This window comes from Wyeomyia smithii, chromosome 3 (genome assembly GCF_029784165.1).
Source record: "Wyeomyia smithii strain HCP4-BCI-WySm-NY-G18 chromosome 3, ASM2978416v1, whole genome shotgun sequence".
Taxonomy (NCBI): domain Eukaryota; kingdom Metazoa; phylum Arthropoda; class Insecta; order Diptera; family Culicidae; genus Wyeomyia; species Wyeomyia smithii.
The window spans coordinates 188542838-188555870 of NC_073696.1; the positions used below are offsets into that span (position 1 = coordinate 188542838).

At 40.2% G+C, this 13033-nt stretch overlaps 1 protein-coding gene and 1 long non-coding RNA gene across 5 annotated transcripts in view; one reads left to right on the forward strand and one right to left on the reverse strand.

Moving 5' to 3' along the window:
* Nucleotides 1–7640: 7640 nt before the first annotated feature.
* The window catches only part of LOC129726854 (interleukin-1 receptor accessory protein-like 1), a 57093-nt gene continuing 51700 nt past the window's right edge, over nt 7641–13033 (reverse strand). For all 4 annotated transcript variants that reach the window (XM_055684011.1, XM_055684013.1, XM_055684010.1 and 1 more), the window contains 3 exons: nt 10073–10254; nt 9120–9318; nt 7641–9023 (listed from right to left, as the gene is read on the reverse strand). In XM_055684011.1, the coding sequence (XP_055539986.1) occupies nt 8714–9023; nt 9120–9318; nt 10073–10254 (691 nt within the window). In that variant the 3' untranslated portion in view covers nt 7641–8713. The remainder of the gene's footprint in view (nt 9024–9119; nt 9319–10072; nt 10255–13033) is intronic.
* Nucleotides 9007–13033, forward strand: part of LOC129726859 (uncharacterized) — a 57510-nt gene continuing 53483 nt past the window's right edge. The window contains exon 1 of the long non-coding RNA XR_008728424.1: nt 9007–9779. This is a non-coding gene — a long non-coding RNA (uncharacterized LOC129726859). The remainder of the gene's footprint in view (nt 9780–13033) is intronic.

Below are 13033 nucleotides of genomic sequence, written 5' to 3' on the forward strand. Positions count from 1 at the left end.
GCATTCGATAACTGCAATGTAAACATGTTGCAGTTATCGAACGACGACTGTACCGGTAAAGTGAAAAGCATTTGATTGTCTGATAGGTTCTACGTTTCATACAACGTATAATTTTCAATTGTTGTTTCCCAAACTCATGAGAGACTAGGAATAGTTTTCAGAAATAATCCAAATATGTTGCTTGATAAGTAAATGAGTTAAACGACATACAAAATGGCAAAATGATATTGCGACATTCGCTGGCGATATCGCAACTGTTCATGTTCAGGAAGTTCCTCGCAATTTGAACTGAATCTTGTTGAACTTCGTTGATTCCTGGTATATTAGTTAACCACTAATATAGTAATTTAAGTTAAACCACTTGATTACTGTTTGGAAAACGATAAATATATTTCTATTACTTATCGATAGTCAGTATAATTGGACTTAGTCAAATAGCGGTATATAAACTACTTAACAATTATCTATGTATCTGCTAAACTGGTTGCACTGCCAGCGCAACTAAGTAGAACATAACAAATGAATCTATCTGACAACATGGTTGTTCTGTCACAGTTGATTCTGCTCTATTGCTATTGGTGGAACGACTGGAAAGAGAATTGTTTACCAAAACAGTGTTGTTGTGCTAACTAGAGACTGTGTTATAAAGAGATACGCAAAAAGAAAAGCAGTAAATATGACAACCCTTTGCTAATAATTTATTTTAAACAATTCTGGCAACCACATTTATTTTCGCATGACTTTTCATACACACTAGAAGGTGTAATGAAATTTCGAAACTTTGTAAGGATATATTACTGAGTTGAGGTGCTTGTTCATACAATTATAATAATTTCCAATGCATCACTCATAACATGAGCATGACGAACACATTTTTCGTTGGAACCATAATTGCAGGTGATTCACAGAATTTGAACTGATCGCAACACGCATTCTGTACGAAAAGTAACACGCATGTGTTTGTTTACTTTGCACACTTGGAGCCCCGATTTGACGGTTCACTTGGAGTTTTCGACCTCACTCTTTGCGTATCTGTTCATAACACCGTATGTAGTGATAACCTCACAGGTATGGCGTTAGTGCGCGAATATAAATTAATATTAATCACTGTTTATTTTCAGGTATTTCAACAAATCTGTGTGAAATCTCGTTACCGGATTCTTATGGCTTTTCTAAAGCTCACTTATTGGGAAGTCATAGAGGAATTCCTTTCATGTTCAAAGACAACATCAGACTACAGCTTCGCCATTTTGATTTCTGTGTATTTTCGCACGGAGAGTTCACGCGATAAGGCAATCCACGGGTGACGTTTTTTTGCTTGTACGTTTGTTAATGTTGCTGTTTTTCAAGCTGTAAAATCAAAACACGGCCAAAACCGAAATCTTTCAATGTCGGAAATAATATCAAAAGTGATTTTATATTGTTGTATTTAGGATTGACACTCGCGATACTAGAGCTACCGATCAGATAACATTTGTTTTTCACGCTTCTGGATCCGGATTGCACCCAAGTTGAGACCGATCGAACATACATAAAGCTGTCATAAGTTGAAAACAGACTGAAATCAGCTGATCGCAACTGTCTCGTGGATTGCCTTATACTTCACTCTGTTTGACGTTGCCAAGTTGACGTAGATGCTACTTGATAAAACATAGTATGCATGTGATTTTCACTTAGATGTTATGTTTGTCACATAAATCATGCAGAATGACAAAAAATGAATAAGTACAGGAAATTTCACGTAACAATAACGTAAAAAATATTTTGAGTGTATCATCGGACGTCGTTCTTACTGCCAAATATCGCCAATTATAATTCCCTGGAGAAGTTTCGTCGTGCGTCCTTCTGATCAGTTTTATCGATAAGAGGGATTTTTTTTTTTTGAGAGGAAGTCATGCAAAGGTATTGTACATTTCAGCGTAAAGGAAGAACTGGTGGGGAAGCCTGAGAATCAATCCATGTTCAATCTTTTCTGAAATCAAGTGGCCTAGTTCTGTTAAGATTCGAACCCACGACCATCCGCTTGACAAAGCGAACTTTGTAACCTGGCGGCTACGCAGCTCCCCCATTTACCAAATACTTACTTTACGACAGACCGATTATCGATCCAAAGCTGAACTGAATGCCCTGCTTTTACCCATGCTGAGCAACCTAAGCTGAACAGCTAAAGCCCTTGGTCTCCCCGGGACCGCCGTTAGGCATTACATCAGGGAGAGGGCCCGTCGTGCTTTTCGCACTTACCTCTATGGGTAGCAGAGCAGCCTATACAGGCCAGTTAGTTAACCGTTAACTAACTGGGGCACGTCGATGGTTTCCCGTCGATTGGTGCCCTGCAAAATACTAACGATCTGTGATGCTGCCGTGATGACCGCATCCCAGATTTCCCTATTTTCGCACATCCTACGCACTATATTCTCTGGCGTGGTGTCCATCCCACTTATTGCCAGCATTTCGTACCGTACCCGCTCGAAGCGCGGACATGTGAAGAACACATGCTCTGCGCTTTCTTCCGCACCCGTACAAGCGGGGCACATAGGGGACTCGGCGTACTCGAACCTATGCAGGTACTGCCTAAAGCAGCCATGGCCTGACAGGATCTGTGTCAGATGGAAGGTTACTTCCCCATGGTGCCTATTAATCCAGCCTGCTAACTCTGGAATGAGTCGGTGTGTCCATCTACCTTTTGTAGTGTTGGACCACTCCCGCTGCCACCTGGGCATTGAGGGTGACCGTATGGTGTTGCGAATACCCCTCGTGTCGCGTTGGTCGAAGCACTCTATATCCTCTTTGACGATGATGCTGATGGGCATCATGCCAGCCAGAACGCAAACCGCCTCGTACGACACTGTTCGGTATGCGCACGCGACCCTTAGGCACATTAACCTGTACGTACTCTCGAGTTTGCCGCGATGGCACGAGGTACTCAATACCTTGGACCACACTGGTCCTCCATACCTGAGTATGGACGTGGTCACGCTAGCAAGGACTTTGCGCCTGCTGCTACGAACCGCCGAGCTGTTTGCCATCAAGCGAGACAGCGCTGCCACAGCCATGGAAGCTTTCTTGCAGGTATAATCGACGTGGCTCCCGAACGTGAGCTTGTCGTCGATCATAACCCCCAGAAGCTTCAACGAGCGTTTTGAGGCGATAGTGCATGTACCGGCACTAATCGATGCCTCCTGCTCAGACTTTCTGTTATTTACAACAATAACTTCAGTCTTATGGTGCGCTAGCTCCAGTTTCCTGGAGTGCATCCAGTCTTCCACTACGCGTATTGATAGCGCGGCCTTTAACTCTACCTCTCTAATAGACTCGCCATAGACCTCAAGAGTTATGTCATCGGCGAAGCCCACGATCACCACCGCTGGAGGGAGTGTTAGTTTTAACACGCCGTCATACATAGCGTTCCACAGTACCGGACCCAGGATGGAACCTTGCGGTACACCTGCGGTAACCGGAACGCTTTTCTGACCCTCGTTTGTGTTATACACTAGCACTCGATTCTGAAAGTAGTTGCCCAGAATCTTGTACAGCGGCGTTGGCACTCTGAGACTCTGTAGCGCTAAGGCTATGGAGTCCCAGCTGGCACTGTTAAACGCGTTCTTCACGTCAAGCGTGACGATCGCGCAGTAACGAATGCCCCTCCTTTTGCGTTGGATTGCAACCTCAGCCGTTCTGGTGACGGAGAGAATTGCATCCACCGTGGACCTACCTTTCCGAAAACCGAACTGGTTGCTTGATAGACCGTTCTCACTTTCTGTATATTTCACCAGTCTATTGAGGATTACCCTCTCAAGCACCTTGCCCGCCGTGTCCAGCAGGCAGATTGGTCTGTATGCCGATGGGTCACCTGGTGGTTTCCCAACCTTCGGCAACAGCACCAGCCTCTGGCGCTTCCACACGTCCGGGAAGAGGCAGTCGTCAAGGCATTTCTGCATGACCGCCCTGAACAACCCGGGGGCTTCTTTGATGGCCGTCTTGATGGCCAAGTTTGGGATTCCATCTGGTCCCGGAGCCTTGCCTACCTTCAGGGAGTTTGCGATCTCGATCAATTCATCTTCCGTCACCCTTACCGCATCGTCAGCCTCTGCACGGCTGCCTTCACTCACGGTAGGTGGTGGCTCGTCAGCCGGAGGCCAGGGACTTGGTTCGTGGCTTGGGAAGAGGCCCTGAATGATCGTTTCTAGCATCGCTGGTGATTGTTCGGCCGGGGCTAGCGCACCTCTAGTCTTGGTCATAACGATCCTGTAGGCGTCACCCCACTGAACTGAATGCCCTGGCGTGTTTTATCCGCTTGACTGTTTCCGCCGATTTGTATGCCTGGTACACTTCATGGTTCATGCGTCTGTGCTAAACACCATTTTCCAGTTCGCGACCAAGGATTGAACGCAAGATCCTACGCTCGAAAACACCAAATGCCCACCGATCAGCCTTTTTCAGTGTCCATGCTCCATAACCATTGTCGCACGTCACCAATGTGTCAAATAAATTTATCAACTACTCACATAAATTCATTGACTACTACAAATGGTTCGCGATATGTATATATGTGAATGTATGTACGTGTACGTCTGTATATATTAGTATATATCTGTATTTTGTTTTTCCTCCTCTGTTCGCATCGCCTACCAGGATGAATCCAGATTTCCTCTCACCCTGCCATACTAACAAAAACATCCATCCCGTGACATACGTAGAGACGCAGAGGTGAACTCGTTCTCATGAAAACGTATGTCGAACTAACAATACTTCTCCTAACATTCCCTAACGACCGTAAGGACGTGGCTGGCGCCATTATTTGATTCTTATAGAGAGGAAGCTACTGAACTGTTGCTCATTGAGGATGGTGTTCTAACCCAAAAGCTATCTGTGTGGCTCTCTGTGCAACTTCACTAGCTTAGATCAATCACGGAGGTGCAACTACGATGTGTGCGGTCGTCAAAGCTCAAAGCTCATGCTCATGCTCATCGACTAGTCTTGAATAAAGTGGGCGATTTATAAGTCCGTTACCCTACTACAAATGATTCCACATCAATCACCACTGTAGCACCAACATCCGACGGATTATCATGCTCTCTTCTAGCTACTTTGTACCTAATTCTGGTATGTGTATGATAAGCCCTATTTACGTAACTTCCCTCTTGAAAGGCCCAAAGACCTCTTCCACCGGTCTACGGTTGATACCAATGATGTCGATATAGTCCACAAAACCTCGGAGCATGTGAGACTTTGTAATCATGGTGCCACTTCTCTGCACGCCAGTCATCGGTATAGCACCTGCTTCAAACCATCCAACTTCACGATAGCGTCCGATAATTCACCGGCTACTCTGACACATGATGTGGCTCCCTGAAGGATGGCACAAATCAGTCATTTATTACCTCTGTGTGGAATCATCACTGTAACCAGAGACATTTGATCTAATATGATATTGCCCAGGTATTTTCTGTACTCTGCACTTCATATTGGTAGTATCAATATTGACTTCTATCCGTGCTTGTGCATGAGTTTTACCCATCCGTTTCAAGCTCACTGCTCTACTATACCGAACCTCTTCCCATCATTCCAATATCGTACAATTTCCTGGTGAGACTACACCTAACGTTCCTCTTTGGCCAGGTTTATTCTAAAAGGGACTTATGATGGTAAGAAGAAGTTCTTCTGCCAACATCGCGTCACAATCACAATTCCCTGAAGGAGCTCCTAATGCTAAAACTGTGGTCAGTTTTATTATAGGTAGGATTTACATTTTGTAAAGAGGAAGGAGTCTTATCGAAACCTCGTTTCTCCAGCCGCTATCGCGCCATAATTCCAATTTCTTGAAGAGAAGTATTATACGTCCCGAGTGCTTTGCGCTTGTAGAATCGTAAAACATAAGAATAAGGTTTTGGTATGCAAGCGTTTAATTTTGGATTAGGGGAACAAGGGGCAAGATCGCCATACGGGGCAGAATGGGCATATGTTGTTTCTAGGTTTCTGGCAGTAATTTTGGAACTGTTATAAATTTGAATCATTAACATTAATCTAAAGATGTAATTTTATTCAAAATAACTGGAAAAAACAAATTCGCTTATACACAATAAACAATTGTAGCATTCATGCACGTCTTGCGTATAATATTATAGCTCACAAGCGCGGAAAATAAGGGTTTTTGCATGCGTATGTGTCGTTTTGGGCTCGAAAGTTTATTTTCGGTAATCGTTATTGATATTCAAACAGTTTCAATAAATAATGCAGTGTTTTCAAATGGAACATCATCTAAAAACAGCTCTTTCTCATAAGTGTTTCTCATGGGGCAGAACGGGCACTGTTGGTAGGGGCAAAATTGCCATACCTATGCACGAAAACATAACCTACAAACCAGAAAGTGCTGTCAAAAAAGTAAACATCGTGCTAGCAGCAGTTAATAGTAAATTGGTTTGGAATTACAAACGGTTGTCGGGGCGAAAAAAATGGTCACAGTCATCATTGGCCACTGCTATAGACGCGGTTATTTCTCATCGAATGTCAGTGAACCGAGCGGCTATTGCACACGGCATTCCACGGCAAACGGTAAGCCGACATTTAAGACTGCGTCGAACAGATTCGTTTGTTGACAATCATTAAAATAAAGTTACCTAAATTTAAATTTTGTCATGTTTTATTAATTCTTCATCCGCACAGTAGTGTTTTATGGTCCAAAACCTTTTTTTTATATGCGGGCAAATTCATAGATAATTTTCAAATTGAAAAAGGCTAAAAAATTATGCTGTTTCGGAGTATAAATAGTGAAACAGGAAAGGAAAACTTTGTTTCGGTACCTACGATTGTACGTTACATTGATACATTGTTTAATGTTTGCTTGAAATCGAAAAATATGAACATGCCCATTATGCCCCATAGGTATGCCCAATCTACCCCGTACCGCGACCAGCCTCATACTTTTTAGTGGCTTAGGAAATTATTTATAAATATTTAAATAACCTTTTTCTTTAGTTTCCAATGTAGCAACTTTTGAGTATTATTCTTACTCTATGTAGTAAAAATGTAATCAGTAGCTTTTTGCTCACTTTGCCCTAACAATTTGATAAGAAGCTTAAGGTGCTCATCTTGCCCCTTGTCCCCCTATGTACTTTGTAAGATCTTACTGAAGACAACAAAAGAATAAATGGTTAAATTGCAACAAATGTCTGCGCGTAACATCGAGTAGAGTGCCACCGCATTGCAATATGTGTGTAAAGATAGGGCAAAAACAAAAAGTAAATGAGTCTATGCCTAAGTGCGCAATTTTTTTAATAATATAAATTCATCAAACGTGCTAACATATTAACATGTTCTTCAATAGAAATTTGACATTTTTGTGTTAATTATTCACATTCGCAGCCAAATCTTTACATGCGCCGCAATTAGAAAGAATTACGGGGAATCGAAAATCACAATTTCATTGAGGGAAAATGGTTTACAATGAAACTAAATAAGAATAATTATCGATTAATTTACTAAAGAGTTTAGCTCGAGAAGAAAAATTTCAATATCTTTTTCTGCCATTAGCATGCAAGGGAATGCCCTTTATAGTTTATGGATTCATAGTTAACGGACAATTTCTATCGGAGAAATCATTTCATTTTCAATTTATTTAATAATACAATTACAATAATTTATTTTACTGCAGTTAACTACAACTATCATACACAACAATTCATTGTCATCAATATACAGAACATAGTGGTATAAATCATCTGTCGACCGCCGCTCTATTTTTTCTTTAAATTACTGCGCAACTCTCAAACACGGCTCACCTATACTGCCGTTCCAAGCATAATTGTCCCAGCGTGCATAAGGTTTCTGTAGAACATGGGACAACTATGCTTGGAACGGCAGTATAAGTACCAACAGAAACGTTTTCTTGAACAGATAAGTCCTAAGTTTTTCAGGGTTTCCAAACTATGTTTGGTTTCGATTGGAATGCTCAAGAACAAAAGTTACCACTTTGTGCTGTTTGCTCACTGGTATCAGTTATACATTGAAAAGTTATCAAGTTTGCACACATCTCTGGAATACCACTCCGCCAATAATCAGTTTTGGCCCAATGAATAATATTTATTATCTCGCACTGCGATATTGCTTCTAGTGAAATGTTGAATTTTAAAGAAACATGAGAAATAATAATACTTGTTTTCTTAAAGCGTATAAATGTTCGCTCCATTGTTACGTTAGTTATTCGACGTTATCCCAGCTGCACAGTGTCGTGCAACGATATTAAATTTGTTGAAGTTTAGGCTCCAAAATTTGTTTTAGAACGTCCTTTGTGGTCAATGTGAACCGTTAGCTTGTTCCTGGTTGTTTTCGTACGTTCAGATCCTTCGGTTAGGGAACTAAACGGCACGCGGCAGCATGGTTAGAGGAATAGATTCCTACCGGATCACAATAGTCAGTCTCATAAATGGCTTTCCCATTCAGCTTCTACCCTTAGTTTGTCCACGTTAAGAAATAATCAAATACGTTATACGTCGGACTACTCTAATGAGATATTTACAACGATTTGTCCGCTTCTAGCTGATGTTGTCAATAACAAGTTGGCAGCATGTAGCCAAATAACGAATAGTATAGTACTGAGGATTGTTTAACAAATATTAGTTACAGTCGCAGCTTAGAGCTCTACACTTCATTGAAATAAATAGGTTTGTTTTGAAATGGATGGAACTACAGTCTAAAGCTTAGTCGATACTACTTGTTACACGTTTTCGTTATCAGCGATGAACTGCGCTGAGCAGCGTTTGTCAATTTCGTCCTTCCGCATGTCTAGTCGGCAGAGGGCGAACAGCATGACGACCAGCATAGTCGCAATGGTGGCGATGATGATGAGTACCAGAAATTCGAATTCGGATTCTTCAGCGGCAGTCACCTGCGCTGGCGAGAGCAGCACACTGAGTTCTAGAGGTCGAGCTAGATTACCGGAGGTGATCTGGCATCTGTACCGGCCGTAATGATGCTGCTGTATATTTGGTATCGAAAGATAGGAGCCGATGATTTGACCGTCCTCCCTAAAACAAAACAACAATATTAAATCTATTAGCACCCAGCTATAAACATCAATCATGAATATGACAATTGACAGAGAAAGAGGGAGGAATTTGTACCTTGTTACGTTCATCTGATTCGCATCCAGTACGGTCGCTGGCTTATCGTCCGCCATCTGCATCCACATGATTTTATTGGTCGCATCCGGTAGGTCTAGTTTTCCCACAAACGCCTCGCAATAGAATCGCGCCGTCTCGCCCAGGTTGCTTATCATATCTTTCGGTTTGAACGTCGGTAGCGGGTAGTCCGGTTTGTCCTCTGGAAAATAAAGAAAATACGGAGACCGTTTTAGTGCGAAGGTGTTCGTATGTGACTGGAATTTCGAAAGGTGGCAGAAGGTAGTGAATGTATGAAGTGTATCGAGTGAGAAAAAAACTCTAGAATGAAAAGGCGATTTGTCTCTGTTAGGAAGTAAGCGTATGTTCAGAAACTGCTTACTTAACAAAAATAACCATGATAGAAAAAAATCATTGAAATGCTTCCGGATATTTGAAAGAGTATCGTGTTGTCAAGTATTTACCCCAATTAAGAATGATAAAAGGTACCATTTGCATCATTGTGTTGCAGTATCGTCAATCAGCTTCAAAGTTCTTGAAAACCACCCAAATGCTAAATGTGATATTCATGGTGAAAACATCAAGTGCTTAAAGTTAATGTTCAAAACAAGTGATAAGACATTTATTGCTAACTATATCAGCAATTATTCTCAAAAAGTGCAGGTAATTTATAAAAACCTATCAATGATTAATTCGAATTCGAACTTAAATCCGTAAATGATGATTCGACCAAACGTTCCCCGTAACGTCAATCGAGACTTATTCCCCACAAATTTGTCTCGAATAACCAGCCGTTAAATTGTTCAGACAAAAAAAAACCCCAATAATTACCGATAGCTCAGCATGAGAAAATTATAGCTTCATAGAGTGTATTCAAATGTGACGGGAAATATGTGTTAAGAAAAAAAAAAGATACCCCTGCTCTGTGTATACCTATATGGACCCATTGTTCTTACCTTGCATTCGCAACTCAATGTCATGTCGTATGATGCTGGTATCGTTACGCAACACACATGTATAGTTGCCAATGTCCGTCTCCGATATCCGGTGTGTGTAGATAGTTTGATTGGCTGCCTCTGGGTACACAATGAGCGACGATATATCACTGCCCCACGGATAAGGTTGACCGTTCTTGAACCTACAAAAGAACAGAGAGATGAAACAAATTAAAAAAATCGCTTACATAAATGATTTGTCTAATATCTCAAAAGTAATAGGTTTTCAGTAAGCAAAACCTGTTGTGGCTTCTCCCAAATAATAAAAATTTTAGGAAGAAATCGATCATTCGTTTTTGATGTTTTTGACGGAAATCGACACTAGCATACAGTTGAGGGATAAATTCTAGATTCACTTTTCAATCATTTTGGATTTTTGGAAGATTTTTGGTGTTAAAAAGTCAGATTAACCCATACTTCGATTAACCTAAGATTCGGTAGTAGCGAATGTGTCACATGTAAAAACTCTATTCAATGTTTGCTGTGGTGATGCAAAGAAAAAAATTTGACTACTTTGTGATAAGGTCGTATGTTTAAACGTAAACAAAACGGGTAAGAGTTATATCCCTTGTATTTCACAAGCACAAATCATCTCTCACTCGTTTTGTTCAACAACTTTTCAAAACTTTTTCATATACCGGACGGTTTAATATCTGTGAAAATCAACATTCGAAATATTAATCATGTTTTGGAAACTACGTATGCAACTATAATGAACGATTGCAGATTTATTTCATGAAAAGCAAGAGGAATCCGGAATATGTTGAAATTATGACCAGTTCAAATAAATCCAAAATATATCTTCAAATCAATTCAAGATTTATTGAGCAACCATTATCAAATAAATTATTTATAATTGAAACCCAAAACTTGAAAACCCCTAGATATCGATTTTTATTAATTAAATATTTTTGGCGACACTTGCAAAAATTAAATTGTTTTATGAGGGCAATTTCGAACGAAAAGAAGAATAACTTGTCACGTTCTGTCCTAGAGTTTACGTAGTACGTGGAGTAGAAGTGTCTTGTCTATTTTTTTTCCTGTATGAACTTCCTCACTGCGACCAAAATCGTTGATCTATTGTGAGATCAAAATCTGTCAACGTGAGATCAACGTTTTGTCTGTTAGTCTGTGATCAATTTTTGTTACCTCTATTTCTGCAGTACAAAACATAACGTTTCGACTTTATTATAAAATTCTGACAGTAAACATTACAATTTACTGTTAAAATACCGCCCCTAACCTAAAAGCTGTTATGTGAACGCTAGTTCAGAGTTTACTGAAAAGTCAAATTGAATTAAAACGAAGTACAACACCTTTTTTCACACATCATCCCTTTTCTTTTGTTGATATATCAATAATATGCCTAAGAGCTATCTCAAAATCAAATATCCCATCAGCTACGAAAATTAAAACTCACAGCGTATAGTAAAAGCACAGAGAACAGACGTTCATCTTATTTTCAAAGGATGTGTAAAAACTTGCAACTGTCATTTCACCTTAAGTCGTAATGCTCCCGCTATGCGGCGCTCGCGTCAATGATAAACCAAGCACTGATTTCGATAAAATATCGATATGGCAATATTTGGGCAGTGAAACTGGGGCACCACAAGACAGATGTCGTTAGTGTATTAACGGATTTTGATTCAAATTTTTACACACGATTTTCAAATTTATATGAATATGAAAGTCTGTTCTCTGTGGTAAAAGCATAAAATTGGCTTCAGAAATTGCGTTCCTAACTTCGAAGTTCTGGGAACCATTATCTATAAACGGAATGCATTCAGTAGCAGCCACTGAAAGATTCATCGGTAATTATTTCATTTACACCTCGGCAGACTTGAATCTGGCCGCAGCCATTAACAAACCATAAATGAAGTCAATTCACCCGTGTTATAATCTGCAATACACGGCCAGGTGACGCCAATCGACCGGTATGAACCAGTATGTGTATGTATGGAGCATTTTCTAAATAAATGTGCAGTAAAGCTATTGCGTCATACCGATAAGCTCCGATTGTCATTGAACACAAAGAACAGTCGCTTAATCCTACACTATAATTTCTGTACTTGTATACACAATAACATTTTTTGTTTGCTTTAAAATATTTTATATTCACTCCGAAAATCAACAGATAAATAAATAATGTTCAAGAAAGACAATCGCGGACACAATGGAAACTACCGTTAATATTTCTCAGAATTGCGATAATTTCGCATATCAACGACAGGTGGATTTGTTTTGCTTATAGGTTTTTCATTTTGTTCCATACTACGGTGGCTGTTTGACTATGGCTTGATATAATTGGTTCCGGGAATATTGTTTCGCTTCCTCTATTGCAGTTTTCCCTAAACGCGTGGGAAATAAATCGAGTTAATATCGTGTTCTTTGGAAAAAATTTCGTAGTCCCAGATTATGTGGATACTACTACTAATGTTTGAAATGAAAAAAAATGTGGAAAACAACATCGGAACTTCTGTGCGCAAAATAAATTTCAATCTGGAGCAAATTTTGTTCCATTGAAACTCCTACAAATCCCGCACGATAATCTCAGGGCCCGAGGGAGACAACTCAATATGCCAGTCCGTAATATCTTGGCCCTGCAGCGGAACATATTGCATATGCTGCTTATCTGCTGCAATGGAAAAACATAAAAAAAAACAAACCAGTGCTTTTAATAAAAAGCATTCTAGTTTTAAGTTAGATTTGATTCCAGCTCGTAGTCGGCAGCGAGGATAAAAATTCTGCTTTTAGTTATTAACCCTCTAGGCCTCTAGTGCCCAAGTTAATTTCTATACTAGAATTTCTAGAATCATTGTAAACATTTTTGAAGTATTTATCGAAGCTTTTTAGAGGTTCGACTGAAGCCCGCCAAAAGGTGGCATTATTGGGCACTAGAGATACTTTAGAAAGTAAAACACC